At 43.5% G+C, this 25087-nt stretch overlaps 2 protein-coding genes across 4 annotated transcripts in view; one reads left to right on the top strand and one right to left on the bottom strand.

Annotated features, from left to right (window-relative positions):
• The first annotated feature begins 1840 nt into the window (after positions 1-1840).
• On the top strand, positions 1841-16005 carry LOC306664493 (uncharacterized protein C5orf58). 3 transcript variants are annotated; one of them, XR_013764721.1, is made up of 7 exons: positions 1841-2086; positions 2505-2720; positions 3731-3828; positions 7669-7741; positions 8503-8596; positions 9555-9729; positions 13335-13465. XR_013764721.1 is itself a non-coding variant. In XM_079145437.1 (6 exons), the coding sequence occupies exons 5-6, from the start codon at positions 8503-8505 to the stop codon at positions 13484-13486; spliced, it is 246 nt and encodes an 81-aa protein (XP_079001563.1). In that variant the 5' UTR covers positions 1841-2086; positions 2505-2720; positions 3731-3828; positions 7669-7741; the 3' UTR covers positions 13487-16005. The 3 variants fall into 3 exon arrangements, 1 of the variants encoding a protein (XP_079001563.1); XR_013764722.1 differs by lacking the exon at positions 13335-13465 and having other exon boundaries at positions 9555-11165; XM_079145437.1 differs by lacking the exon at positions 9555-9729 and having other exon boundaries at positions 13335-16005.
• A 127-nt stretch (positions 16006-16132) lies between these two features.
• The window catches only part of LCP2 (lymphocyte cytosolic protein 2), a 41950-nt gene continuing 32995 nt past the window's right edge, over positions 16133-25087 (bottom strand). Inside the window, exons 16-21 of the mRNA XM_079145439.1 lie at positions 24847-24976; positions 23563-23612; positions 20629-20723; positions 19894-19971; positions 18254-18409; positions 16133-16860 (exon numbers count right to left, since the gene is read on the bottom strand). Coding sequence (XP_079001565.1) covers positions 16738-16860; positions 18254-18409; positions 19894-19971; positions 20629-20723; positions 23563-23612; positions 24847-24976 — 632 coding nt within the window. The 3' untranslated portion in view covers positions 16133-16737. The remainder of the gene's footprint in view (positions 16861-18253; positions 18410-19893; positions 19972-20628; positions 20724-23562; positions 23613-24846; positions 24977-25087) is intronic.

Genomic DNA, 25087 nt, shown 5'->3' with positions numbered 1-25087 from the left:
AGCTTCGGGGCCTGATGCAGTCTTCCAGAACAGCCGCGGCTTCGCTTGGTTGCTAGTGGATCTCTGGAAGATGCTCCAGGATCAGAAAACACACGGAATGAAGCAGGGTGCCTTTAGTTTAGGTTGCTGTGTCTGGCTTTACACAGCCCATCCACTCTCTCCCCAGCCACCCTGGAAACGCCCCTCCTGTAGGGGGCTCAGGAAGCATGAAAATGTGGCTTCTGTTACCAAAGCTCTGCTGAGCGTCCTGCAGGGTGAGGTCAGGGGCAACGCACGCCTCTGACCATCCAAGACACTACGACCATGCTCAATTTCTTCATTCAGCTACTGAACAGACATTTGGAGCAGGTACTCTGTGCCAGGAATTGGGGTAGGTATGAGGTAGATGGTGGAGAAGACAATCCGTTCCCTCCCTCACTGGAGGCACATCATAGTAAGAGATGGCTGAAACCCACACCAGAGAGTGAACAAAACCCTCAACAACATTACCAACTAAATCAGGTATCACACAAAACAAAGACAGCACTGATCTTAGAAGATGTGCCCTGAAACATGAAAAGAAGCCCCCCGGGGCTCCGAAGGAAGCCACTGCGAATCCACCACTGGCGTGGACTAGGGTTGAAAGGAGAGGAGGGAAGGGGACCGCAGCCCTGCAACCAGGGCAGGAGGGCAGGTTTGTTCCAGGTGCTGGGGACCACTGGAGCGACTGAAGGAAGGATGTGATCCAGCTGACAAGTTCAAAAGCTTCTCTGGTAGTATGGAGAGAATCGAAGGAGGCGTCTCCACAGGGAGCCAGTAAGGACATGCTTGCAAGCAGCTCAGGCCGCAGGGGCTGATGTCCCGGACCAGGGGCATGACATCAGAGGTGGGAAAGTTCTGAGTACAGAATGTACATCTCAAATAGACATAGATCAGTTTCTAGCTCTAGACTCTCCATTACGATGGCAAAGAAAACTAGAGACCAAAGAACTAAAATAAAATACAGGGCAGGAAAGAGAAGAAATAAGACCTAAGTTTAAATGAGGCTGGTCCACCCATCTCCTCCTCCCCACCTGCTGGGCCAGGGGAGGCCTTGCGCCCCACACACTTTGCCCTCTCATTAAGTGGGCCTTACTTAGAACTAAAATTATATAATTAGTTTTAATGCACTGAATCCTGGCCTCAGAGCCAAGGTAAGTTTCAAGTGGTGTTCCTGTGCTTGAGGCCTACAGATGCCCAGGAAGCCGAAGGCAGTGTTCTTCACGAGGGACACACGGATCACCTGGGGTCCAAGGGAAGGAGGAGTAAAGTACAAATTTAGGGAGCCCACCTTAGATTTGCTAAAACAGAGTCTTTGAGGTGGGCCCCCAAATCTGGATTTCCACAAACTCCCTGAGTACTATCGTACAGCATAAAGCTTGAGAAGTTCTGCTTTGAGGTGATGGGTGGACCCCACTGAAAAGTGACCTGACGATAAAATAGATGCGGTTGGGGTTAAAATTGTAGCTGGGCTGAATAAATAAACACAAAGAAATAACATCCCCCTTATGCCTCGTAATCATAAATGCTAATAGTGATTGTTAACATTTGGTGAAATTCTTCCAAACTTGCCTTCACACACACACACTCCTTTCTCCATAAGGAAAGAAAAAAGAAAAGACTTACATTCTAGTGTGACTGACTTCATAAACGTGTCGTATGTCTTTTCATAGAGACTCATTCTTCAAGGCAAGGCGGGCTGAGGAGCAGGTGGTGTGGGGGCGGGGCCATGCTCCGAGGCAGCGGGCCTTGGATCAGGAGCTATGCCTTTAATAAACAGGGAGTACTGTTGGGGGCTGGCTGCCTGGCATAATAGAATTAGAAACATTTTTTATGTGGGACAGAGACTGGTGCTCTCTGATTGGCGGATCTCTGGAAATAAACCCAACCTGTGTCATGAACAGGTCTTGCTGGATGAAGGTATCATCTAAAAGCAAAGCACAAGCAGTTTGCAGACAAAAAGACGGGCAGGCAAGTGTAACAGCTCAGTGCCTTGCTGAATGCGGTCAGTGTCTGTCGGTCGCTGTCTTGAACACCAAGACGGAAGAGGAGAATCCGTGCGGACACAGTAAGTGCCTCCATCTACTGTTCTGAACATGACCTTGGAAAGCCTCAGTGTCCTGAGGCTTCCAAACCTACTGAATCCCAGGGCTTCACGTTGTTTGCTTTTCTTCTTTCCTGGCAGAAGCATGTGGGGTTAACATGCCACATTTAGCAACTGGCAGGCTGTTGAGTTATATCTGAATCTGAGTGCCACAGGACATTCAGGACAAACTTATACAAAACAATCGTTATTTCTCTGAAATTTGAATTTAGGTGCATGTCCTGTTTTTTGTTTTTGTTTTTTTTCTGGCAACCCTACTTGGTGAGCTTCCTATTTAGAGGGACAAGCTGACACAGAACTCTAATTTCTTTCTTAGTGGTGAAAACACTTCAGCTGACCTAGGAGCAAGGTAGATTTTTGGTATTATCTTTTTGTGTTGCAGAAGTGTTTTTTCTCTCCTGCAGAGAAAGGACATGACTCTGTCTAATGTCACATCAGCTACTAGAAGACGACAGTGGGCAGCAAATCCAGCTTTCATTTGAGATCACAGAGGCTGCCAACTGCTTGCTTCTTGCTTCCTTTATGTGGCTGGCCAGGGGAAATCACTGGTTGAGTACAGAGGAGTCTTTGATCTTTCCAAACTGGTCATGCTTCTCAGGTAACAATCCAAGTATATGCAGGGGTTGCTGCTTCCCAGATTTGTGTAGACCTGGGTTGTTTCGAAGGGAGTTGGTGCCCCGGCAGGTAGCAGGTCCTGGGACACACAGGCCAGCACTTTTAACTGAGCAGGCAGAGGAGGGAAACAAGAGCCCTGAGATCCAGTGGAAGAAGTGAGATAATTGACTCAATTTGTTTTCCTGGAAACCAAGACTTTGTGTCCAGGACTTGTAATAAAGCTAACTGAGGCACAGACTAGGCTCCATAAAACGCTTAATGGGCCTGTTTTGATAACTGCCTTTCTCTTTAGGGGGGAATTTACCAGCCTTTAAATCTCCTTCACTGAATTAGCATTAGATCAACAACTGCAACCCAACGCCTGTTGGGTTCCAGTAAACTGTTGTATTCGCAAACTGATTAAAGAAGACAGATCTTTTTTTAGGGTCTCAACTATAACAGTCTCAAGCATTAAGTAGCACATCATGTTTTTGAAGTTTTATCTTCTTAGGGAAAAAACAAAAGGACAAAGGTATAGTTGTTTAAAGAGGTAAAATATGACAATAAGTCATCATTGCTCCCAGACAACTTTATGGATGGAAATACATTATAGTTTTTCCCCGCGTTTTCAATCTGTTTTTTCTTCTTATAACAATTATTTAAAAGAAACACAAAGTTGATCCTTCTTTATGAATAAACAGCTTAATGATGTCCTGTTTCAGATGCAGTCATTTGAATCTATTTATAAGAAAAAATCGGTGCTTTTGGGTGGGTGCTTTTTAGATCCCACGAAAAGTTCTGAGAGTCTGGTAAGGTGGATCCTAGCCATGGGTTAGGCAGTGGCAGTTCCTGAAAATTCTTGGTTTGTTCATGAAACGGTTCACTGTGCTTGGGAGCTTGGGACACCATGTCTCCCCAAGCCAGCCCCATCATCCTCAATCCTAATGCTAGACTCATTCACCTACTGTTTTCAATCAACTTCTCCCAAAAAGGCTCTTCTGCTGTTATCTACAGGGTGCTTCCAAACACACATGGGAAATCACGTAGGTTTGGGGTGAAGTTTGTTTCTATCTGCATCAAAATAAGAAAGCAGTGAAGAAAGGATATGTCTGGTAAGTTTTTTGTTAAACTGGCCTTATCCCCAAATTGTATGCTTACTTTTATTTTCCCTTTTGTTTTGATGTACCCTTGCTTTTATTAAACAGTGATGCCAATTTTATTTCTATCGTTAATGCCCTTCATTCAGAAAATAAATGCTGGGTCACCCCACGTTGGTATGCTTATGTGTACGCTCTTACATGCATTTTTAAGTTCTCTGATCTATGACATTCAAAACATCTGTAAGCTATCATGTACTCACTTAGCACTTCAAGAGAGGTGGTTTCAGGTTGCTAGGCTGTCGTAACAACACACCACAAGCTGGGTGCTGCAACAGTAGAATGAGCTCCTCAGGAAGTCCAAGATCAAGGTGTCAGCAGGGGGCTTCTCTTCATCACTTGGAGATGGCCACCGTCCTGTCCTGTGTGTCCTTACATGGTCTTTACTCCACGTACACACACTCTGGAGTCTCTGCATGTCCAAATTTCCTCCTCATATAAAGGACACCAGTCAGACAGGATTAGGGCTGTCTTAGTCAGCTTTTTCGCTGCTGTGACTAAATGATCTGACCAGCACAATTATAGAGGAGGAAAGGTTTACTTGAGGGCTCACAGTTTCAGAGGTCTTAGTTTGTAGAACCCCGGCTCCATTCCTTGGGGTTCAAGCAGAACATCATGGCAGAAGAGCTTGGCAGAGGGAAGCAGCTCACATCATCAGGAAGCAGAGAGAGAGTGTCCACACTTCAGATACACTATATGTACCCCACAGCCACACCCTGATTCCTACCTCCTCCAGCCACACCTACCACTTCAGTTACCACTCAGTTAATCCCTACTAACTGATTGTGTTAAGGCTCTCATAACCCAAGCATGTCTCCTTTAAACCTTCTCGCATTGTCTCTCGTGAGTTTTTGGGGGATACCACATCTAAACCATGACAAGGGCCAACTCTTAACACCTCCATTTTAATCACCTCTTTAAAGACCCTGTCTCCAAATACACTCACATTCTGAAACACTTGGGGTTAGGATTTCCGCATATGAATTTGAGACCCTGCACACAATTCAGCCCAAGGCAGTGATACTCTGGTCTACAAGACCACATATTGTAGAGAAAAGAATAGAAAGACCCAGAATCACACAGATAGGATGCATAAGATTATGTCCTTTCCTGGTCTTGAACCCTTGAGCAGGAACTGAGCTGAGATTAAGTTTCTTAGCCATATAATTGGGATGAGAGTAACTTCTGAGTTATCAGGAAATTAAAACTTCTGACATTATATATGACGCACAGTGAGTATCCAAAGAGTTTTGTTCTGCTGAGCCCTTTTAACACCTTACTCGGCACTCAGAGCATTAGGGGAAACACCCATAAACAGACACCACCAAATTTAAACTATTAAGTGAGGCACACATGGGCACAGAGGCTGGTGTGAAACTGCATAGTTGGGTAGGGTTGATTCAAGAAGCTGCCTGTGGGAATTTTGAAAGGCACATACAGCACATTGAGAACTAAGAAGTCTTAGAAGGGGTAGGATTATTGGAGACTGCATAATCTCAAATTCTAAAAAGCAGGGGATGTGTCCCACTAGTGATACAAGGTATATCTGCATATGGCACAAAGGCATTAACAACATGTACCTGAACAGTGAGAGTTATTCCTCTTTCAAAATCTTCCTGATTTTATTCAGAAGAAAGTATCAGTTTTCCCTAGACTGCCTTTAACACTTCTCTAACAATAAGACCTTATTTTAACAAAGATCCATCAGGAGGCAAGCTCATCTAACTATTTAAAATACTGTCTCATTTTCATTATTTAAATTTAAATTTAAATTTTCATTATTTAAATTTAAATTTTCATTATTTAAATTTAAATAATCATTTTCATTCTTTCATTATTTTCCCTCTAACCTGCTGTTTATGTTTCATTCCATTTACACTGATGACTCACAAATTTTAAAATAAACTTTCAAAGGAAGTAGATTTCAAATGTGGAGGTAATAATAGCAATGTCAGTACTACAAGTTTTTGTCAGTCATTACTCTGACCATCCCTGAGTAAAATTTGGAAAATGCCCGTATAGTCCATGTGTCTCATCTATCTAACTCTGCATTAGGTAACAAATTCTCCATTGTTAAAATGAATATAAAATAACTAACAGGCTGTGCTATGGCTTGTCAGCAAAGCACTGGTTCAAGGGTATACAGAGGAGGTTTAGAGAAGGTGAAGACCTTCTGAGCCTGGGATGCTGGAGGAGATCAAAGCTCCTCACCAAGACTAGACAATAACCCAGGGCACCACGTAAATTCTGCGGGTCAGCACCAAGGGTTGAAGGGACAGAGAGTCCCCTTGGAATCAAGAAGAGATGGCTTGGATCCCAGCTTCTCCTCTTGGCAAGAAACCACCGTACCTCTCAGCTTACTGTACTCTTCACTCGTCTGTAAAAATTTAGAGGAATGATACTAGCTAACATTTATGGGGCACTTATACAGTGCCAAGCACTTTTGAGGAATTATCTCAGCTCTCAAAATAACAAAGGCAGCTTCTCATTCCATAGGACAGGTGAGGGCACTGGACTGAATGGCTACACAGCCTGCTTGTGTCTACGCAGCTGAACAAATGGTGGAATAGGATTCAGAACCAGGCAGTTTCGGTCCAGAGTCTGGCTTCCTCCACGCAGAAAGCGTCGGCAACTCTCCTACCCAGGGCTTCACCTACAGCCTGGCTTCCAGAACCTTCCCCGTGGTGACGAGGCCAGGAGCTGCACTTCTCAGGAAGCCCCCCCCCCGCAGGAGAGTCGGCCAATCAGGAAGCCCCAGGCGGGAGAGTCGGCCAATCAGGAAGCCCCAGGCCAGCCAGCCAGCCAATTAGGAAACCAGCTGGCCAACCAATCAGGAAGGCCGGCCTCACAGTCCTGGCCGGCTCGCCGCATCCCCCAGTCGCAGCTTCGGTGGCGGTTGGCCGGGTGCGGACGGGCGGCGCTGGTGGGCAGGCCGGGTCCCTGGGTTTTTAACCCATGCGGTGTTGCCGGCTTGGAAGACCACGGTCTCCAGGCTTCTTCTCCAGCCACCGGGCGGGCCTCACCGGGGCTCCTTGCGGGCAGAAGGGCCAAGGCTGGCGAGTGGCCAGTGACCTGTCGTCCGCGGGCCAGGGCCGCAGCCTTGTTCTCTGGACAGGAGGGGAAGCTGGGGACCCGTCCACGCCCCTTGGGTGCGGCGGCCGTTGGGCTCGGTTGGGCGCTGGGAAGGCCCGGGTGGCCTTTGGCTGCCGTTGGGCCCGGAGGGCCGGTTTAGGAAAGACCCGCCGTGGCGGCCGTGGACCGCGCCCCTGGCAGGGCCAGTGCTCGGGTGGCCCGCGTGCCTCCCTCGGTCTGCGACATGTTGGCCTCGCTCCACCCCGTCTGCTCCACTTTTCGCCTCCGGGCTTAACTGTTCGACACCCCCACCACCCCCGGGTGGTCCAGCGCCCGGGAGGAGGTCAGACCCTCCTGGCTGGGCCTGTGCGGAGGGATCCAGGCCCCCACCCGCGCGGCCACCCACACTCGCACCCCTGGGCGGAAGCCGCTCAGTTGGGCCTTTCGCTACCCACTGAGTTTCACTCCTGCTTTTTTAGTTATTTACACTTATTCTTTGCTTTTGAAGTTCCTTAATTCCCCCGCCCCATCCCTACCCTCCCTCTTTATTGACTTTTTCTTTTTTAAAATCGTGTTTCCTTGTCCCTCAAACCTTAATCTTTTGGTTTGGCGCGCCCAGGTAAGATTGTTGATCCTCCCTTTTTAGCACAGAGCACCTTGAAAGTGGATGTGAAGTGTATTTTACTGATTGATGTCTGGAAAACAAAACTATTTCTTTTACAGTGTCTCTGAAGCGAGTGAAATTGGATGAATTCCTCTGTTTCAGGAAAAGGCAGTGGCAAGGATTGATTTAAAGGTGAGTTTGTTTTCATTATTTTGGACAAAAGTCTGACCCTTAACTGCCCAGCTTGCACACTGCTGGAGGAGCTGTGTGCTAATCCTGGTTTATTTTTTCAAGTCATTTTGAGAGACATTTGAAGGGCTGAAGGTTAGTGTTTATACTTGTATCTGACTGGATTAAGTATGTGTAAGGTACTGAGTATATAACATGGTAATGTGTTGATTTATACACTTCAGTTAACCCATATTAAAATGTGTGCTGCCCTAACACTTGAACCTAACGTGGCCATTTTGTCATCCACTTGGACAGTGAGTTATAATTAGATCCTATTTTGAGTTTTACTTTGTACTTAAGTCATAAGTGGATCCTGTCATTCAAGAATAAATTAGAGACATTGACTTACATAAACACAGAAGCTGTTACACGATTGCTAAATCATAAGATGATATACAAGTGTTGCGGCTTTCTGAAAAGAGGCCATCTTCGTTTCAATTGTAAGGCCCCATCTTGTGGATATAGTTTGATTAAAGAAGAAAAACTCATTCCAAGAATCCCAGTTGGAGTTGTTTTCATTTGGAAAAATATGAAATAGATTAATGCCTTTCTGTGTTAGAAGTCTAACTAATGAAACCAAATACTATGCCTAAAAATGAAGTATCATCAGTTCTGAAATAACTTTTTTTTTTTTTTTAGAAATACTGAAAGTTCAAGTATTTTTAAAGTACACATAAATACTTCTGGCTTATGTATCATTTTCATTTCTCTTTTAAAATCAGATGTTTAAGAATAATGTTACTGATCATAAGCAAAAGGTGGAAGCCATGATTAAAGATATTAACACAATCTCTTTGGAGTTGAAGAAGATGAAAGGTAAGTATGAAATCACTAAAATGTTTGCATGTTATAAAATAAATGGTAGAGCTAATTTGTGTTGGATTCCTCTATTAGGAAATGTTGACAATATAATCCGTATTAGATCTGTAAAAATGAATTAGGTTTGAGCATTGACCCAGGAGTAAGTAGACCCATGTTCTTTTCCCTGACTCTAACAAGCTTCTTGTGTTGTCTAACCTCTGAATTTACCTTTCTTCCTCTCCTCCCCACACCATTCAGTGACTCTGTCACATTCTACAAAAGTGTGTCTTTATTGAATTCTTAAGTTCATGAGGTTCATTCCAAATTAATAATTTTGATTCTGTGAGTTAAGGATTCTTCATTTTAACCAGGTTCATAGAGTCACAGCAGACCTTATAAGTCATGTTTAGTCACTCACCTCACAAATATATTCCATTTTTTTTCTTAGGTGTGTAAAATCTCCATGATAATATTTCTAGGGATAATCTCTGAGCAAACATTCCTTGTCTTGGGGAACTCCATATCTCTCCAGTCAACCCCTCTGTTTTAGACAGTTCCTTTTATGGACTAGCTGAAATCTGTTCCCCTATTCCTTTTACCTCTGGGTCCTGTTTCTAACCATGAAAACTACATTGAATGTGTAGTTATTATTCTTAGAACTCTTGAATATTTATAGATATCCTGTGTCAGTTACAAGTCCTTGAGCTTCAAGTAACAAAATATCAACTTAGCGTGATTTCTGCAATAAGGAATAATGAGATCTAATGGAGGGCATCCCTAAAGTTAATTCAGACGCTTAAAGACTTGTTAGACCAGGTTCTTCCCCTCTTTTTTCTCATGTTTACTCTGTCACTCACGCTCATGGGCATTACCTTCAGAGATGACCATGCACAGACATTGTCTCGGTCTGTCTCTGTATCTAAGCATTCCCCAGATCCCTGCAGCACATTTCCCCTTTCCTTTCATTGACCAGATTTGCATCACATGCGGATCCCTACAGCAGCCAAAGCCAAGGGCAGTGGGACCGCCAAGACCAGTTTGGACCAGTTAGAATGCACTGCTGGAGCTGGGGAAAGGAGCACCTCAAATGGAACCAAGTTGTGCCACCAAGAAGAAGAAGGGAGCGGATTTTAGTTAGGCACCAGATAGTGAGTGCCTGTTCAGCTTTTCCACAGTTCTCCCTAGGGTATCACTTCCCAGACTTAGGTCTGTGAACCCTGCTGTCTCAAGAGATGTTAATAGATGATGTGCACTGAAACAGTCTATGTTCTGATCGTCAGATAAGTTGAGGAAGTGCTTACTATGTATATCACAAATTCACAGTGAATATTAACAAAGACTGAGATGTTTGTTGAAAAGAAATCTGATTAACTTTTATTACCTCTCAAAAACTAATCTCAATACTAGGTGAAGATTCTCTTTCTAAAATGAAAATCTTCTGGAAACCTTCATTGATTCACCAAGTCTTCAGGATAAAGTGCAAGACTCCCAGAATGGACTGTACAACCTTTTGAGATCTGGCCCTGTCTCCCTCTCCAGTTTCACCTCTTTTCCCCTGCATGTTCTGTGCTTTGGCCATACTGAGTTATTTGCATAACCATGCACCTAGTTTGTGTCTGTGCCCTCACACATATGCCTTCTGAAATCCCATTACTACACCCCACCTCCTCCATACTAAGTTAATTGCTACTTATTAGTTGAGGTTACTTACACTGCTGTTTTTTACCTGGTATGTTTCCCTTCTACCCTTCCCTATAACCTGTCACACTGTGTTGTAATTGTATGTCTACTTACTTTTTCTCTCCCTGCCCAACTGAAACCTCCTTAAGAGTATTTCTAGCACTTAACACAGTTTCTTGATATAATGGGTTCTTGGAAATTTTTATTAAATAAATAATTGGTTCTGGATGCTTGCACTCATTTGAAACAATTAGGTGTTCAATTACTCCAAGATTTGATTTTATTTGTGAAACATTCTTTCATGAAGTAAAATAGGGATAATGAAAATGATAAACATGTTCCTAAAAAGTTGTGTAGGTAGGATAGGCCAGGCAATTGGTATATGAGGGAACTTAGACTAGGAGGGTAAGTTTCTGTAAGGACTAAATGAACACTTCATTTATACTCACTTCTTCTCAAAATAATCATGTCAGTGGATGACAGAATTTTACATGATTTAGGCATTCTCCTAAGAACTCTACAAAAATGATTTTAATTGTAATAACAATGCTGTAAGGTTGGTATAAGATTGGAATTACCAACATTGGCAATGACAGATGTGAAAAGTATGTTAATTTATCAAGGTATCTTGTCAGTGGTAGACCTGATTTTAAAATTCAGGTGATTTTAAAGAGATAGAAATCTACATGGTTTAAAAGATGAATAAATAACAACAAAACAGATACAAAGGGAAGCAAAAAGATAAGTCTAAACCCCAATGTCCAAAAATTTCAGAACTCTTCAGCAGGAGTGACTGGCTAAAACCAAGAAAAAAAAAAAACAACACTCAACACATGGCAACCCTGGAATTGTCTGGCAATAAGGATGAAACAGAGCTGATACTGGGAACACTAGTTAAATGTTAAGAAATCTTATGGGCTGGGATGTAGCTCAGTGGCAAAGCGTCTGCCTTGCATTCACAAAGCCCTGGGTTCCACCCCCAGTTCCAAAAAAGACAAAAAAAAGAACCCCACCAAAAAAAAAAAAAAAAAAAATAAGATTAAAAAAAAAAAAAAAAGAAATCATAGATCCCTAAGATTTCTTCCACCGTCTGAACTGGGCAAGCATCCCCCTTCTGTGACAGCAAACTCATGGTTAAAACGAAGAATCTCTTCCTAGAGCCACTAGTCAGAGTTGAAGGGAGAGGATTGTACTGAAAATAGGGTATTAAGACAAAGTTTACATTCTGCATTGCTAGACCCTCTAAAGTGGCCACCAAAACACTTGTAACCAGATTTATATCTTTAAAACAGATTTTCTTTTAGGAATCTGACCCACCTAAGACGAAAGACCTAAAGAAACAAAGTAAAGACTCCCCCAATAAAATAATCCAGAGATATCATCTGGCAGAGTAGATACTTGAGCATAGAGATTCCAGTTCTTTTTATTATCATGGTCTTCAATATGAGCCCAAAACTATGGCATAACAGATATTTGAGGAAGGCAGCAAATATGAAAAACAAAACTTAGAAATCAGTGAGAGAGAAGCAATTCCTGAAGGGAGATAAAACTTCAAAAAACTACCATTAATCCACAGAAGTAGGAGAAGATGCTGTTAATAAAAAGAAATAAGATACTACACATATATTTAGGGAACAATAGGGAGTGCTTGGATATTAAAGTATGAAAGTAGAAGTGAAACTCTAGAAATATTGAAAAGGAAAGTGAAGAAATTGCCCGAGAGTATAGTGTAGAACAACAGAGAGGTAAAGTTGAGGTGGGGGAAGAGGGATAAGATCAGTGAAGTCCAGCATTGGGTAGTATTAGCATGCAGGCAATAGAGCAGGAACAAGTCATTGAAGACATAATCTGAGAAATTTTCCCAGAGCTGAAGGACATGAATTTCTGTAATAGAAGAGACCAGCACAATGGATGAAAATAGATGCACCCCAGGGCACAGTATTGTGAAATTTCAGAACACTGAAAGAACAAGATCAGACAAACTGCTGAAGAGATGATGGAGACTGAGTATCATAGGAAACTTCTCGATAGCAGCACTGGAAGTGAGGAAACAGTGCAGCAGTGCCTTTGGAAATCTGAAGAAATAGTTTCCAATTCAAATTTTTATAGCCAGTTAACCTGCGTAATGGATATCATTATATAAAGAGAAATTTGTAGACTTAATACGCCTCCCCTTGCCCCTGGAGGTTACTGAACCTGTATTGCACCAAACAAGGTAGCAGACCAAAAGAGAGACATGGAAATTCCAGAAAAAGATCCAGGCCACAGAAGGGAAGGGTGAACAGAGTCCCTGGGATCGCGGTGAAGGGAGCTCCCTAGACCGCGGCCCAGCAGTCCTGGAGAGCAGTGGGCTCAGCGCAGCGTACCTGCGGGCTCCACGAGAGCAGAGGTGTGCAGCAGTGGTTTAGCTAAGGTTTTGAAATGTGCTCCTGACGAACAACAAAAAAAGTAGAACACAATTACTAATTGTGGTTGGGAGGTAACTTGCAGGAAAGGATGTCCTACTTATCAGTCAGCTGTGAAAGATATTTATGCAATTAAAATTTAAGCATTGAATATTGAGCTCCAGGAACTGTCCTCTAAGGGTATTGGGGGAGTAGGGATTGAATGAAAGAGCTATATCCCATCTTCTTGAGCCACAGCAGATGATTCCCCAAATTAGAAAAAATGCCATTTAGAGATATGGGAATAAACTACTTCACTACCCTGCCATGCACACAAAAATCAGATAGGAAGCAACAAAAGCAACACAAAATGAGAGCTATTTTTTGTAACATGACTTGTAGACCTGATTCTTCATACTATGTATATGTATAACAAATAAAAATAAGTTTAAAAATGTATGAATCAGATTCACAAAAATCAAGTTATAGCGTAGGAAAATCACTGACTAGTTGGGCCTAAAGAGTATTTCAGCCAACTTTTACACCACGCCTGTTGTGTAGTGTATAAACCTAAGGCACACCTGAATTGTGGTTTAATCAGTAATCTTTTGAAAAAACTAAATAAGGAAAAAGCTGTTATTCATGACCTGTGTCCTGTAATCTATCTGCTGTCATTTTGTTTTGCTCAGAGCTCTCCCAGTTACTGCTTTGTGACCTTACTCTCCATTTTAATAACCCTGCGAAGACAGAAGACTTAAAGGAAGCGGGAAGAAGCGACCCCCTGTTTGAAGAGTCTGAAGTATCCGATGTATCCCTTACTTCTAACAAATTTTCTGACTGATTTTTTTCTTTGGGGAGGGGGTTTACTGTGAGTTTGTTTTTACTGTTGAATTAACAAATCCATGGGGGAATTGAATTTACTAATATACTTAATATACTAAAACAAAATAAAAATAATTGTTGTAAATAAACACTTCATATTCTCGAAGGCTGCTTCATTGTGTGAGTGTTTCAGAGTGGCTTATCTGTTCCACCAGCAAGAGTCTGACATGGGAAGTCCACTATGGCGTGCCTGTCTTTTTTCTCTTATGCTCGATTTCGCTTAGGTTGCCAGTTATGAATTGTTAATGGGAATCACATGAGTTTACGTTAATCACAACTCTCTTACTAGTGCCACACGAACAATGGACACATTTAATGGGTTGTATAACTTGGCCACAGTTGGAGTAGATTTCAGGGATTTCACAAATCATCTGACTCTAATTGTGTTTCTGTGTGTTGACCTCATCCTCTCATGATTGACGGGTTTCCTCCACAGGGTCGGGAGAAGGGGGTTGAAGCCTGCTAGTAGACAACTCTACATGAACCTCATTGCCTTTGTGGGCCCCCAAGGAAGAAGGACCTGTCTCCATGTCCATGTCTTAACAATTCAGGGAGAGACCCCAACTGGTCAAAGATGCTCATCTCTGAGCAGGGGCCTGTGCAATGGTGATTGGGATCATAAGGCCTGAGGGTAAAAGAGGAGCGGCCAAGTCAGAAGAATGGAGCTACCCCTGTTTAAAGAAAGGGAGACAGAGCCAGTAAGGAAAGCATCAGATTCCCATTGATTTCTGCCACAGCAGCAGAATAGAACAGCTTTATCCTAAAAGTTCCTAAGCTCTCCCTTCCCACCAGGAGACTAAAAACCAATTAAGCTCTGGTTTGTCTTGTTAATATGATTCACCACCAAATAAATCATTTTTAGCAAAAGATAGAATGCCATGAAGCAAGACACAAATTGAATTCACTCCATCGCAGAATCTGTAGTGTCAGCTGACTTCACTCCCTAGCACCTGGCTCGGTATTTAACCCAGAACTGATAATAAATACTTGTTGGAAATGTCCTGTTGAGCAAGCTTGCAAATGAATACAGGTCTATCAGCTTTCAAGCATTCCAGTTCTGGACTCAGTACATCGGGAGCTTTTGGTTTGTAAAAATGAGGTTTTGTGAGACCCCTTATTTTTATCATTATTGGTTAAAAATCTCCATATTCTACATACTTAGTGTATCAGTTCTAATCTGGTGATTTGTCCCTTCCAGTGCTGTTTTTGAAATTCAAGCTACAAGATACTTTTCTTCCATTCAAAAAACTGATAGGTTAAGCAGAGAAACCAAAATGTTTTGTTAAAAGTTGTGCAGTAATGAGTCCCCAAAGGGAAACACTTGGAAGAGTGATAGGTTTTTGCTGTTTTGCTTGCTAAATACCTGCTACAGATGCTCTTTGACTTAAGATCAGGTTAAAACCATCATTAGCTGAAAATACTGCAAATAAAAAATGGATTTCCACACAGACACCAAAACCCAACCTACCTACATAAACATGCTCAGAACCTTGCATTAGCAAGGTTTTGGGCAAATCATGTAACACCCATTTCATACTGTGTTGAATATGCTGGGTAGTATTGAACACCTCGCATCCACTCTAGTGACATGGACTCTTGTGATCACATGGCTGACGGGAGCTGCAGCTGACCTGCTACCCAGCTTCCTAGGAGGGCATGCTATGTAGTGCTAGCCCGGGAAGAGTCAAAACTCAAACGCTGAAGTATGGTTTCTACTTAATGCATATTGCTGTCACATTGTCATGAACTCAAAAATAAGTTAAGCCATCTCAAGTTGGTGACCGTACATTTTGTTAAGTGAAGCTGGTAAACTGAAGGAAAGAGTTTAATTGCTTTGAAGGATTTATAAAGCCAATTTGGGAAGAACTGAGAAGGGGCTTTATGATAGGCTCGTCATGGGGTAATGAAAGACCTAGAAGAGCAGTTCTATTGTTTGGATAGTTTACCCCCAAGACCCTGGTGTTAAAGCTTGGTCCTCAACGCTTGTTGCTCTTGGGAAGCAGTGCAGCCTTTAGGAGGTTAGGCCTAGTAGAAGGAAAGTGAGAATACTGGGGTGTGCCCTTGAAGGCAGTACCAGGACCCCAGCCCTGCCTCTCTCTCTCTTCACCTCCTGGGCACCATGAGGAGAACAGGCCTCTTCCACATACCCCCACCTTGGTGTACTGTGCCACCACAGGCCCAAAGCAACAGGGCCAAGTAACCACAGACTGAAACCTCTGAAACCATGGGTCACAATATTAAACTTTCCCTCCTAAGTTGATTATCTCAGTTATTTTGTCATAGTAACAGAAAGCTAACTAACACAGGCAGTATCTAATAGGAAAGTCTGATCAAATTACACTGCGCCTAAGCATTGCCTCTTCATCTCCCCTGGAAACTCGGTGAAGCTACATCACTGGGCAAAGCTTTTGGGTTTGATGTAGGTGTTGAGTACAGGGATGGGATGAAATGGCAACATAAACCCAGACGTATTTGACACCAAAGTCTCATCTCTGAATTTAAAATGTTTCCTTTTGGTATCTGTAGCTTAAATGTACTTTAAAACAAAAATAAAATAGTATGGACTAAACAAAAAAGTCAGTAAAGTTGTTTTAGGAAGCCAAAAGAAAGGCAAAAGACTATTTTAATCCCAAAACATCATCCCAACATGCATTTATATCATCATTAAAAAGTACACAAAATCCCCCCAGCAGAAAACACCAAATAAGAACCAATGGAATTATATTTTTGAAGCTCCTAATTATTGCTGAGAAAAGAATTTGAGTAACTTTTAAGTTATATAAAAACCTGATGATGGCCTCTGACTGACAAAGGTCTGGCTATGTCCTGTGTGATATCAAAAACGATCACTTTTTCAGTGTTTTTAAACTTGCCCCAAATCTGCTGTGGCCCTGTAAACTACTGCACTTTGAAATGGGCATTCAAAATTACACACCTGTCTTTTTAAATGCAGTACTGTAATACACTACTAGGCTTCAAGTGTGAACAACATCACTCTTGCCCTTTACAAACACTAAAGAGGAATAAATAAATTATAGTATATTTGACAGTCTTCATTTCAAACACTGTTTTTAAAGGAAAGTACAAAACGCTTGTGTTGATGTTGAGGGGTTGGTTTCAGTATCAAATGTCCATTCACCAAGGTCTGTTGATCTTGTCATGTCCACAACGGAGACAAGAGGACGACGGTTCCTTTCCTCAGCTAACTTGCTACGGACACCCCGCAGCATGTGTTAACGTGCACTGGTACCTAGAGCCTCGATTTTTCCCATCGATGAGCAGAAGTGGCATTTTTCTGAAGTAGTCGATAATATCTGACACGGACAAAAAATCCTGGAAAAGTTCAAATAGGAAGGTGAGTCAACACTGGGGTGGATTGCGTGAATTTCACCGTTCATTTTTCTTAACCCGCGTAATGTAGCTTATCTAAGTAGCCAAATTGGAGGGACGTGTAAAATCTGGCAAATGTTCTAGTGATTTCTGCTATAGAAATTTGACAAAAATTCTTCACCAACACCCAACAAATAATGAATGAAAAACAAGTTCTTGAAATTTCATATAGGGAATCATTTATCCTGAAGATGGGTTGTTCTTTGGTTTCTGTACCCCTATTCACCCCAATCATTAATGGTGTTAGGAGGCAAAAAGAAGCAGGAAGTCAGACACCATTCACAGTGTCTGGAGGTGGCATCTACAGCATGACACAGAAGTGCCTTCCTGGCCTCTCTGCTGTGTACCCCCTGCCACCGCCACACTCCCCAGGGTTCAGCAGCCAACTACTTGCCTGGACCACACCTTCCCTTATGGCTGGGAAAGGCCCCATTCATCCGGATGTGGGTCAGAAGTCAATGGTACCCCACAGAGGAATGTATGCTTCCTCCAAGACTCAGGGCCGTCTGTACTTGTGGGATTCCACTCTGACCAGGAGGAATCTGGGAAGGCAGACCCCCCTGCCTCTAGAGAGCCTCTGGTGGGTCAGACATTCCAACTAAAGCACGTATTTCCTCCCATCATCCACAGCGTCACCACTTGGAATGTAAGTCAGGGTGAGTTGTTTCCCTTTCTGGAAATGTTCACTTCAGCTGATCTTTCCTCCTGCAACTTTGACCTTAGAAAGCATGACTTGGGACTGTGAGTTTAGTTGACAGCTGTCTTTATAAAAGGCAGCACAGAGGACCTCTCACATCAGTTCTGACTACCACCCAAGGAGCTACGCCTTAGCCAAACAATTTGTGATCTGGCCATCACCACTGAGCTGTACCTCCTGTTCAGTAAGAAATGACCCTAATGTCCAAATAACGACCACAGCAAATGTTCTAGTCCTCTCCCTTCCCCAAATGTTACTAATTCAAAATACAGCCTTCTAAGTACATTGTAGTCTCGCATTAAAAATTATAACACAGAGGTCAATAACAGAAGAGACTTAACTTTGATACCATCTAAATGGATTTTTTTAAAATTAAATGCTAACCTACTTTTTATTTTGAAAGTTATTATATGATGTTGAATTATTTAGAATAAAAGATACAAGAAGGACTCTTGTATCAGTCACGGTTAATGTTTTGCTTTTCTCCCCTCTAATTAATGAAGGGCTTTGCTAATGGGAATTAGTTCTAAAGCTGCTTTATAGCGTGGGCTCCCAAAGAATGTCAAGCGAAACTCCGAGTGGGTAGGGAGACAGGTGTAGAAAAAGAATTGGGGGAAATTCTGAAACTCAAGTCCTTACCTCCTTCCCACGGAGTCCAGTTCCCAACAAGTAAACTTGACTTTCTTCCTGATAGCGGATCTGGATGTTGTAAACTTTATCTTTGTACAAGACCATGAGGACATACGGGTTGGTTATTGTTTTCTTAGAGCTGTCTCTAACCAGAAAAGTGCCATCCTAGAAGGGAGATTCTTGTTAGTACGGAAGGGTGAAAGTCAGGACTTCTGTTGCTGGCCTCCAGGGACCAGTGACGCCTGCCTGTCCTTGGAGTCAGCTGGCTTTCGGCTGGCTCCCCCCACAGCCTCAGATGCCTGTGTCCTGCCTTTCTTGGTTATCAAGAAATGCAGCCAAAATGTGATCAGACATTTCCAAGCCAGCCTCTCCAAAGCTTCTTCATAGAAAAGGAACCTTTTTTCAGTAATAAAGCATATAATAGGTGGTTGAGTGGATAAAAGGCCAAGAGAGAGGACATCAAAGGTCCATGCAAGATACATCTTCCTACTCCTGCAAATGAATCCCCTAAGCTTTCCGTTCCAGATCCACGCACAGAAACTCCCATATGCTAATGAAAGTCACCTCTTTCTAACCCTCATGATCTCCAGATTTAGCATTTCTTCCATCACATACCTGAACATAGTTAAGTGTAGGCCACATGTATTCTTCCCACCTTTTTAAAAAAACATTTGCTAAACTTTTTAAAAAAATATTTGTTGTGTTTCATCCTTTCCTTTAAACTTCCATTCAATAAATTACCGCATCATAATAATAAAGAGCTAGTATTAATAGAGCTACTTAGGAAAACTCATTTAAACCACTTCCTTCTCCTCGTACTAAATCAGGATGGCTTTTAAATAGTCATCAATCTGCAATAATAGTCTCCCTTTGTTCTTTTTAATCTCAAGTTAATTGAATAAGTGAGAACATCCCCGTTAAACGAACACACCTCTGGACCAGTGATTCATAGCCTTGGCTTGGAATCAGAATCTTGGGGGAGCTTCAAAGACTCCCTCATCCCACACGGCACTTGGTCTAATTAAAACAAAAGCTCTTCAGGTGACCCAGGAATCGGGATTTTCAGAAAACTCCTTAGATGATTTAAAAGTGCAGCCAAGGTTGGGAACTATTGCTGTGGATTTCAGATGTGAAAGATGAAGAATCTTCGCATTCCCACCTCTGCTAAATTGATTGAAGGTTCAGGGTCAGCCCTGGGCCATAGGGAATCTTTTTAGGGCTTGACAATATCAAAGAACTAGCTAAAAATTACAGGAGGAAGGGCAAAAATTTGCTGCTGCTTCTCTGAATATGGAAGCTTCTGCGTAGATGCAAAGGAGAACCACATTAAGAGGAAAATAGAATAGAGAAGACATTGGAAATTTGAGAGTCTCCTTTTTCACAAGACAGACTCTCATTAATAAAACTCTCCTAAGATTCTGCCAACCAATGGTTGCCTTAATTTAGATTTTTCTGTCAGCCAAATGAGTCCCAGTCCTAGGAATCACTGCAAAGGATGCTGGTAGCTAAGAAGTTGGACCAACGCTTGTCTCCTAGAAATAGCACCTCGTAGATTTCCCAGACCATAATTGGGACTCAGTACAAGTCAATTCCCTTCTTCTCCTTCCATTAATATTTATAACTACTTTAAAATAACTGTAGCACAATACCTGATTTATCTTTCTAAGAGCAGCTTCTGCCTCTGGTCGGGTGATGTAGGAAATATACCACTCTTCATCCAGCGAATTCTGCAAATGTGAATTTTTTTTAAATGGAATAAATTTGGCAGTTACATAGCTAAGTGAAAAGAAAAACATCCAAGGAATAATTTCCATAAATCACCACCTCAATTCCATGAGGCTTGATACATTTGTTTTCTAAACTCTAATACAGAATCATTTAGAAGGTGTTTTGTGCGTTCACGATGCGGATTGCTCAGGCGGCTGTGAATGAGTTTTCCTTACATATGGCAACTCTCATCCCAAAAGGCACAGATTGGTACACAAGGGTGACATCATGAAAAAACTGTTAATGGAGAAGCAGTTGTGTGAATTTTTCCAAGTTCATATGCTAGGACACAGAACATGGGATTGTTTTTCTTATTGTTTAAAGCAAAGTGCATGAGTCTGAAAGAACACCAAGGAAAAGGGACATTTTATTTTTCATCCAGATCCTCCCCTTTAATTATTTTTTCTTTCTTGCATCTTGCAGTGCCAGGGATGGAACCCAGGGCGTCAGGCGTGACGGGCAGGCACTCTACTGCTACTGAGCTACATTCCCAGTGCACTCCCCTTTAATTAAAAAAAAAAAAAAATAGAAGACAAAAGCCTAGAACAGTATTCAGCAGTTTCTCATGGTCCATTTGCTAGGGAGAAGACAAACAATCAAAACGTGTGCTTTCTTACCTCTTTGTCCCCGGCCGACGCTGGCTGAGGTCTGCTCGGCACCGGCAAGGGTAAGGTTCTGCCTTCAGCTCTGAGCGGTGGTCGGTGGCCAGGGCCTTAAAGGAAGTATAGCATTTTGAAAATTAATGTAGCATAAGTTATTGTTTGCTTCTTGTAAACATAACCCAAATGCCCTCCAAACTGTTCTAACAGCATCTCAAGAAAAGGAGGCTTCAAAAATAATTTCTACCTGCTCAAAAACACAAGGGCTACATTATTCTGTAACCATGTCAGTGACTCTTTGAGAGCAGAACCTCAAAATTCAGAGATTTCCTCAATGTGCAGGCATATCATTCAGGGGGACTAGATCTGTCTGTAAAAATGTCACCATTGTTTCAATGTGAACATCAATAAGAACCTTCAAGAGACAGACCTTTCATAGACCCTGGTGACATCAGCACATGCAGATGGATTCCCAGCCACCAAGAGAGTGGCAAGGCCATAGTGAAGGTAATCATGTTTTCTTGTCTTCACACAAAGAAATCTAAGTTTCCCAAGATAAGGCAAAACTACCCTGGGAATGTTATTTATTGGCTACACTTGCTACCTGCTGGTTTTGCTGAATGTCCCCACAGGTAGACCTGCTTGGCCCGCAGGAGGCACTAGGATCACCTGGAAGTACCCAGTACTTGTGCCTCCCTTCCTCTAAGACTTTCTTGGTGCCTCGGCTTCCCTGAAAGTGCCCGGGAACGTGCTTCCTCATCTCGGGAAAGGATTGATTGTTGGCCGCAGTTGCCAAGGCTGTTCTGTCCACGTCAGAACCTCTCTTAGAACGGAAGCGTTGGACTGGCCGGGTGTTCCTCCCTTACTCATCCGTCACTCATTGGCTCATCAGTCAATGGTTTGCAGGCCTCCTCTGTCCGGATCCTCAGTAAGCACTTTGTGGACGTGACCTTTCATGCACCCAGCAGCGGTCAAGGCGGGTCCATGCTCCCTTTGCACAGGAGGAAATGAGCTCCAAGAGTCGAGGAACTCATGTGACACTGGCTCCCGAACATCACTGAGCACCAGTGAGGAAACCCAGGGCCTTCGAACCACAGAGGCCCAGGGATCCGCATCGGCTCTGCGACCCAGGAGGAAGGCAGTCACCATGGAAGGGCTGAGGACTACTGGGCCAAGTCACCAGGATTATCGAAGGTGGCCTTCCCTGATTCTAAATGATTAGAGAAGACGGGCCCTGAGCTGCCAATACCTTCCTTCTCCAGGATCCCGACACCTAAACAGACCACTTTTGTGGCCCAGCACTTACATACTTTAATGCTTGCCGAGAGGATGAAATCTAACGGCTGAGGGAGCAAAGGCAGCAGGCCTGTTCTGCACGGCAGTTACAGTGTTGAGGGGTCACTTTGCTTCCGCACCATAAAGCCACCATGCACAGCAACAAGCACATCTGCTTTTTATTAAATCACCTGTCCCCCTTCATATCTGGCTCTTGAGTAGGTTGCAATTGGTTTTTGGACAATGCATGACACGACCTCTCCCTTCCTGGGGTTGGACTAGCCAGTGCCACAGACTAAGGACCAGGTATCCTGGCAGTCTTGGGAGAAAAGGGATGAATTTTGGTTATAGTAATATCTCGCCCAATGAACTATTTGCATTAATAATCTCTGTATCACCAACTCATGAAACAAGAAATCTGTGAATGTACTTAATAAGCACTTACTATTATTGCTGTAAGTGAAGCGTCTAAAATCCAGATGCTTACAGGGGACAGGTAGCTAACACAAATGTGGGTTTGAGAAACGGTGAGTTTGAGGGATTGTGAAAAAATTAAGACAGGGCAGGGAACTGGACACTGATCGCAAATGCTTAGAAAGCATGCAAAAGTTTGTGGGTGCCATTGGCCTCAGCAAGAGATCACCCGTGGACTGCTGTATACAACTGACACGGCTGACGTGCTCCAGAAAAATGTTCACTCTGGGGCTACAGATCCGACTTACTAATGGAGTCTTCTATTTAAAATCCACACTGCTGTTTCTGTACATGGCCATGACCACCAAAGAAAGGGGGAGGGGGGGGAAGTGTTCTGTTTGTTCTTCACGGCATTTTTTAAAAAATTTAAGTCAATATTTAAAAATCGGGTACTTTCACGCTAATGCCATATTTTCAATTGGAAAATAGATTAGGAAATCCAGTAACACTAGGTCAGTTTCTTGGCATGGTAAAATCCACTTAGTAGAGTTAACACTTATCTACGATCAGAAAAATGAGAAATTATACTCCGTTTATATATGGCTTATCAAGATGCATAAATGCATTCTACTGTCACGTATAAGTAATTAGAACAAATTAAAAATTATTTAAAAAGAAGCATTCCATGTGCTAGTCACTTGTTTTAGGAATAAAAATAAGCACAATCTAGTCCTACTTTTAACTTTTGCTGATACTCTGAGTGGACCAGTAATATCTGAATTTTGTGGGATCTTGATAGATATGCAAAACCTCAGGTCTCACCCCAGACCTACTGAATTCCTAGATGATTTGTATGCACAGTAATAAAGTTTGAGAACACTGTAAACAAACACCCAGAGGCAGTATTATTTAAAATATATATCCCTGGGCCTCGCCCCAGACTTTCTGAAACTCACAACTCAAGGGCAGATTCATTATGGAAACCTAGGACTGCAGAGAAAGACACCTACTCTGAGCTCTATATGGAAAGAGCAGGAAGGAGTGGCTGTTTGTGGGAAAACTAAGGAGTAGGGCTGACCTCCTGATGAAGAGAGAGAGAGAGAGGTATTCTGTGCAGTATTCTATCGTTCCAGAAGTCTTTGATGCACTGCAGACACTGAACTAAATGTTGAATGAGGAAGTCAGATGCTTTGCCAGAAAACCTTTGCCAAAGAGTTGGGAATCCAATCCCAGGGACGGGTCACAAAGGCCCAGGGTACTGACCTTGAGAGAAGTATGGCGGCAGAGAGGCGCTCTGTGGGAAACTGCTGTTACTGTGCAGACAGAAAAAGAATGGGTTTTAAGTGAGTTGGGGTGAGAGGCCAGCTGGGAGCTGGCTGAAGGAAACCAGACTGTCCATGATTCTTGCTGTCTTATGACTTCCCTCCACTCCTGCTTGAAACAACGGGATCTGAGCAAAGGAAAGGAGCTTAGCTGACACATTTTGGTAGTGTCCCCAAGTGGACCACATAGGGTCTACGTGAACGTTTGCCGGGAACTGTGGGTCTGCGAGGAGAGGGCGTGCCTATGTGCGGGGATGTGAGCCCAGGAAGAGCGACATCAGCGAGTGACAGCGCTTCCGGGACTGGAGCCAGGAGGGAGGGTCTGCGGGGGCCTGGAATGCTGTCGCCCCTCCACGCTGAGCAGCAGCACCCCGCCAGCAGCCCAGGCCTCAGAAGTCTGCTGCCCGCCGCCTCTGCTGGGTGGCATCCTCAGGAGTGAAGGATGGGGTTGGGGCCCCGGGTGGGATGAGCAGCAGGAGAAAATGGCAGACATGGAGAAGAGAGAAAAACAGCTGGAAGAATGAGAGGAAACCGCAGGAAATGGGGACAAGAGGCTCCCAGGGAGAGCCAACAGTGGTGAGGACCTTCCCAGACGTTTGGCAGGAGCGGACATACTGTGCTGGTGGCTGAATGTTCTAGAATAGGCAGGGTGAGGATGGGGCCTCGTTCTCCTTTTGAATCTCAAAGGTTGGAGGCTTTGGGGGGATACCTCGAGGCAGGCCACCAAGTCCCTGGGGAGGAGCGACCTGGGTCTGCCTTGCTCTCACCTCTGCCTCTGCACAGTTCTTATGAGTGCTGAGGCATGTCACTGTCGCTGAGGAAACAGGCCTGCCGGGGGGGGACCCTGTGCCAAGCATGAGGCACGTTATGTCAATCCCCCTCCAAGATGCAGGAGGAACTCCAAGTACTTCCATTAAGTGGGTTTCTTAATGTTCGTATTTTTTTTTTTTAACTTGCAAAGTCAAAACAGTCCCCATTTTCTGCCAAAGGGCTCATTCCACCCGGAATGACCTGGGAGAAGTCAGTGCTGGGTCCCTCCCACCCCCAAGGACAGAACTCACAGGACCTCAGGGTTAGCATCTTGCTCCTGACGCTCAGCTTGGCTTTGTGTCCTTAGACCCACAGGTTGTTCAGATGCCACTACCCCTGGCGGTTGCCCCCTCCAGTCACCTGCATTACCTGAGTATCAGGTGGCCCTAGACACAATGCTCAGTCAGCCACAGACCTTTCTGGGAATGCTCCGGGCCCGTGAGAGGACAGGAGCGGGTGCTTGAGAGCTGGCTTGGTAGATCTCGAGGGGAAGGTGTTGGAGCTCATCGAGAGCAGTGCTGGCTGGGGCAGAGGTCTCTGATGTACTGCGGAGGAGAAGGAAGAAGTCAATCTCCAACCCCCTGGAACATTCTAGAGCTGCCCCAGTTAAAAATAGCTAATCTAAAATCCCAAATCTCAGATGTATTGGAAAGTGG

Source organism: Sciurus vulgaris (assembly GCF_902686455.1).
Source record: "Sciurus vulgaris genome assembly, chromosome: 6".
Lineage (NCBI taxonomy): Eukaryota > Metazoa > Chordata > Mammalia > Rodentia > Sciuridae > Sciurus > Sciurus vulgaris.
This window is presented reverse-complemented; position numbering and strand designations above follow the sequence as displayed.

What these genes read in the sequence shown, in the direction of transcription:
- LOC306664493 (XM_079145437.1), top strand. Translation starts at nt 8,503, where the DNA reads ATGTTTAAGAATAATGTTACTGATCATAAGCAAAAGGTGGAAGCCATG. An exon ending in GGAGTTGAAGAAGATGAAAG is followed by an intron (nt 8,597 to 13,334) that starts GTAAGTATGAAA and finishes TGTTTTGCTCAG; the next exon opens with AGCTCTCCCAGTTACTGCTT.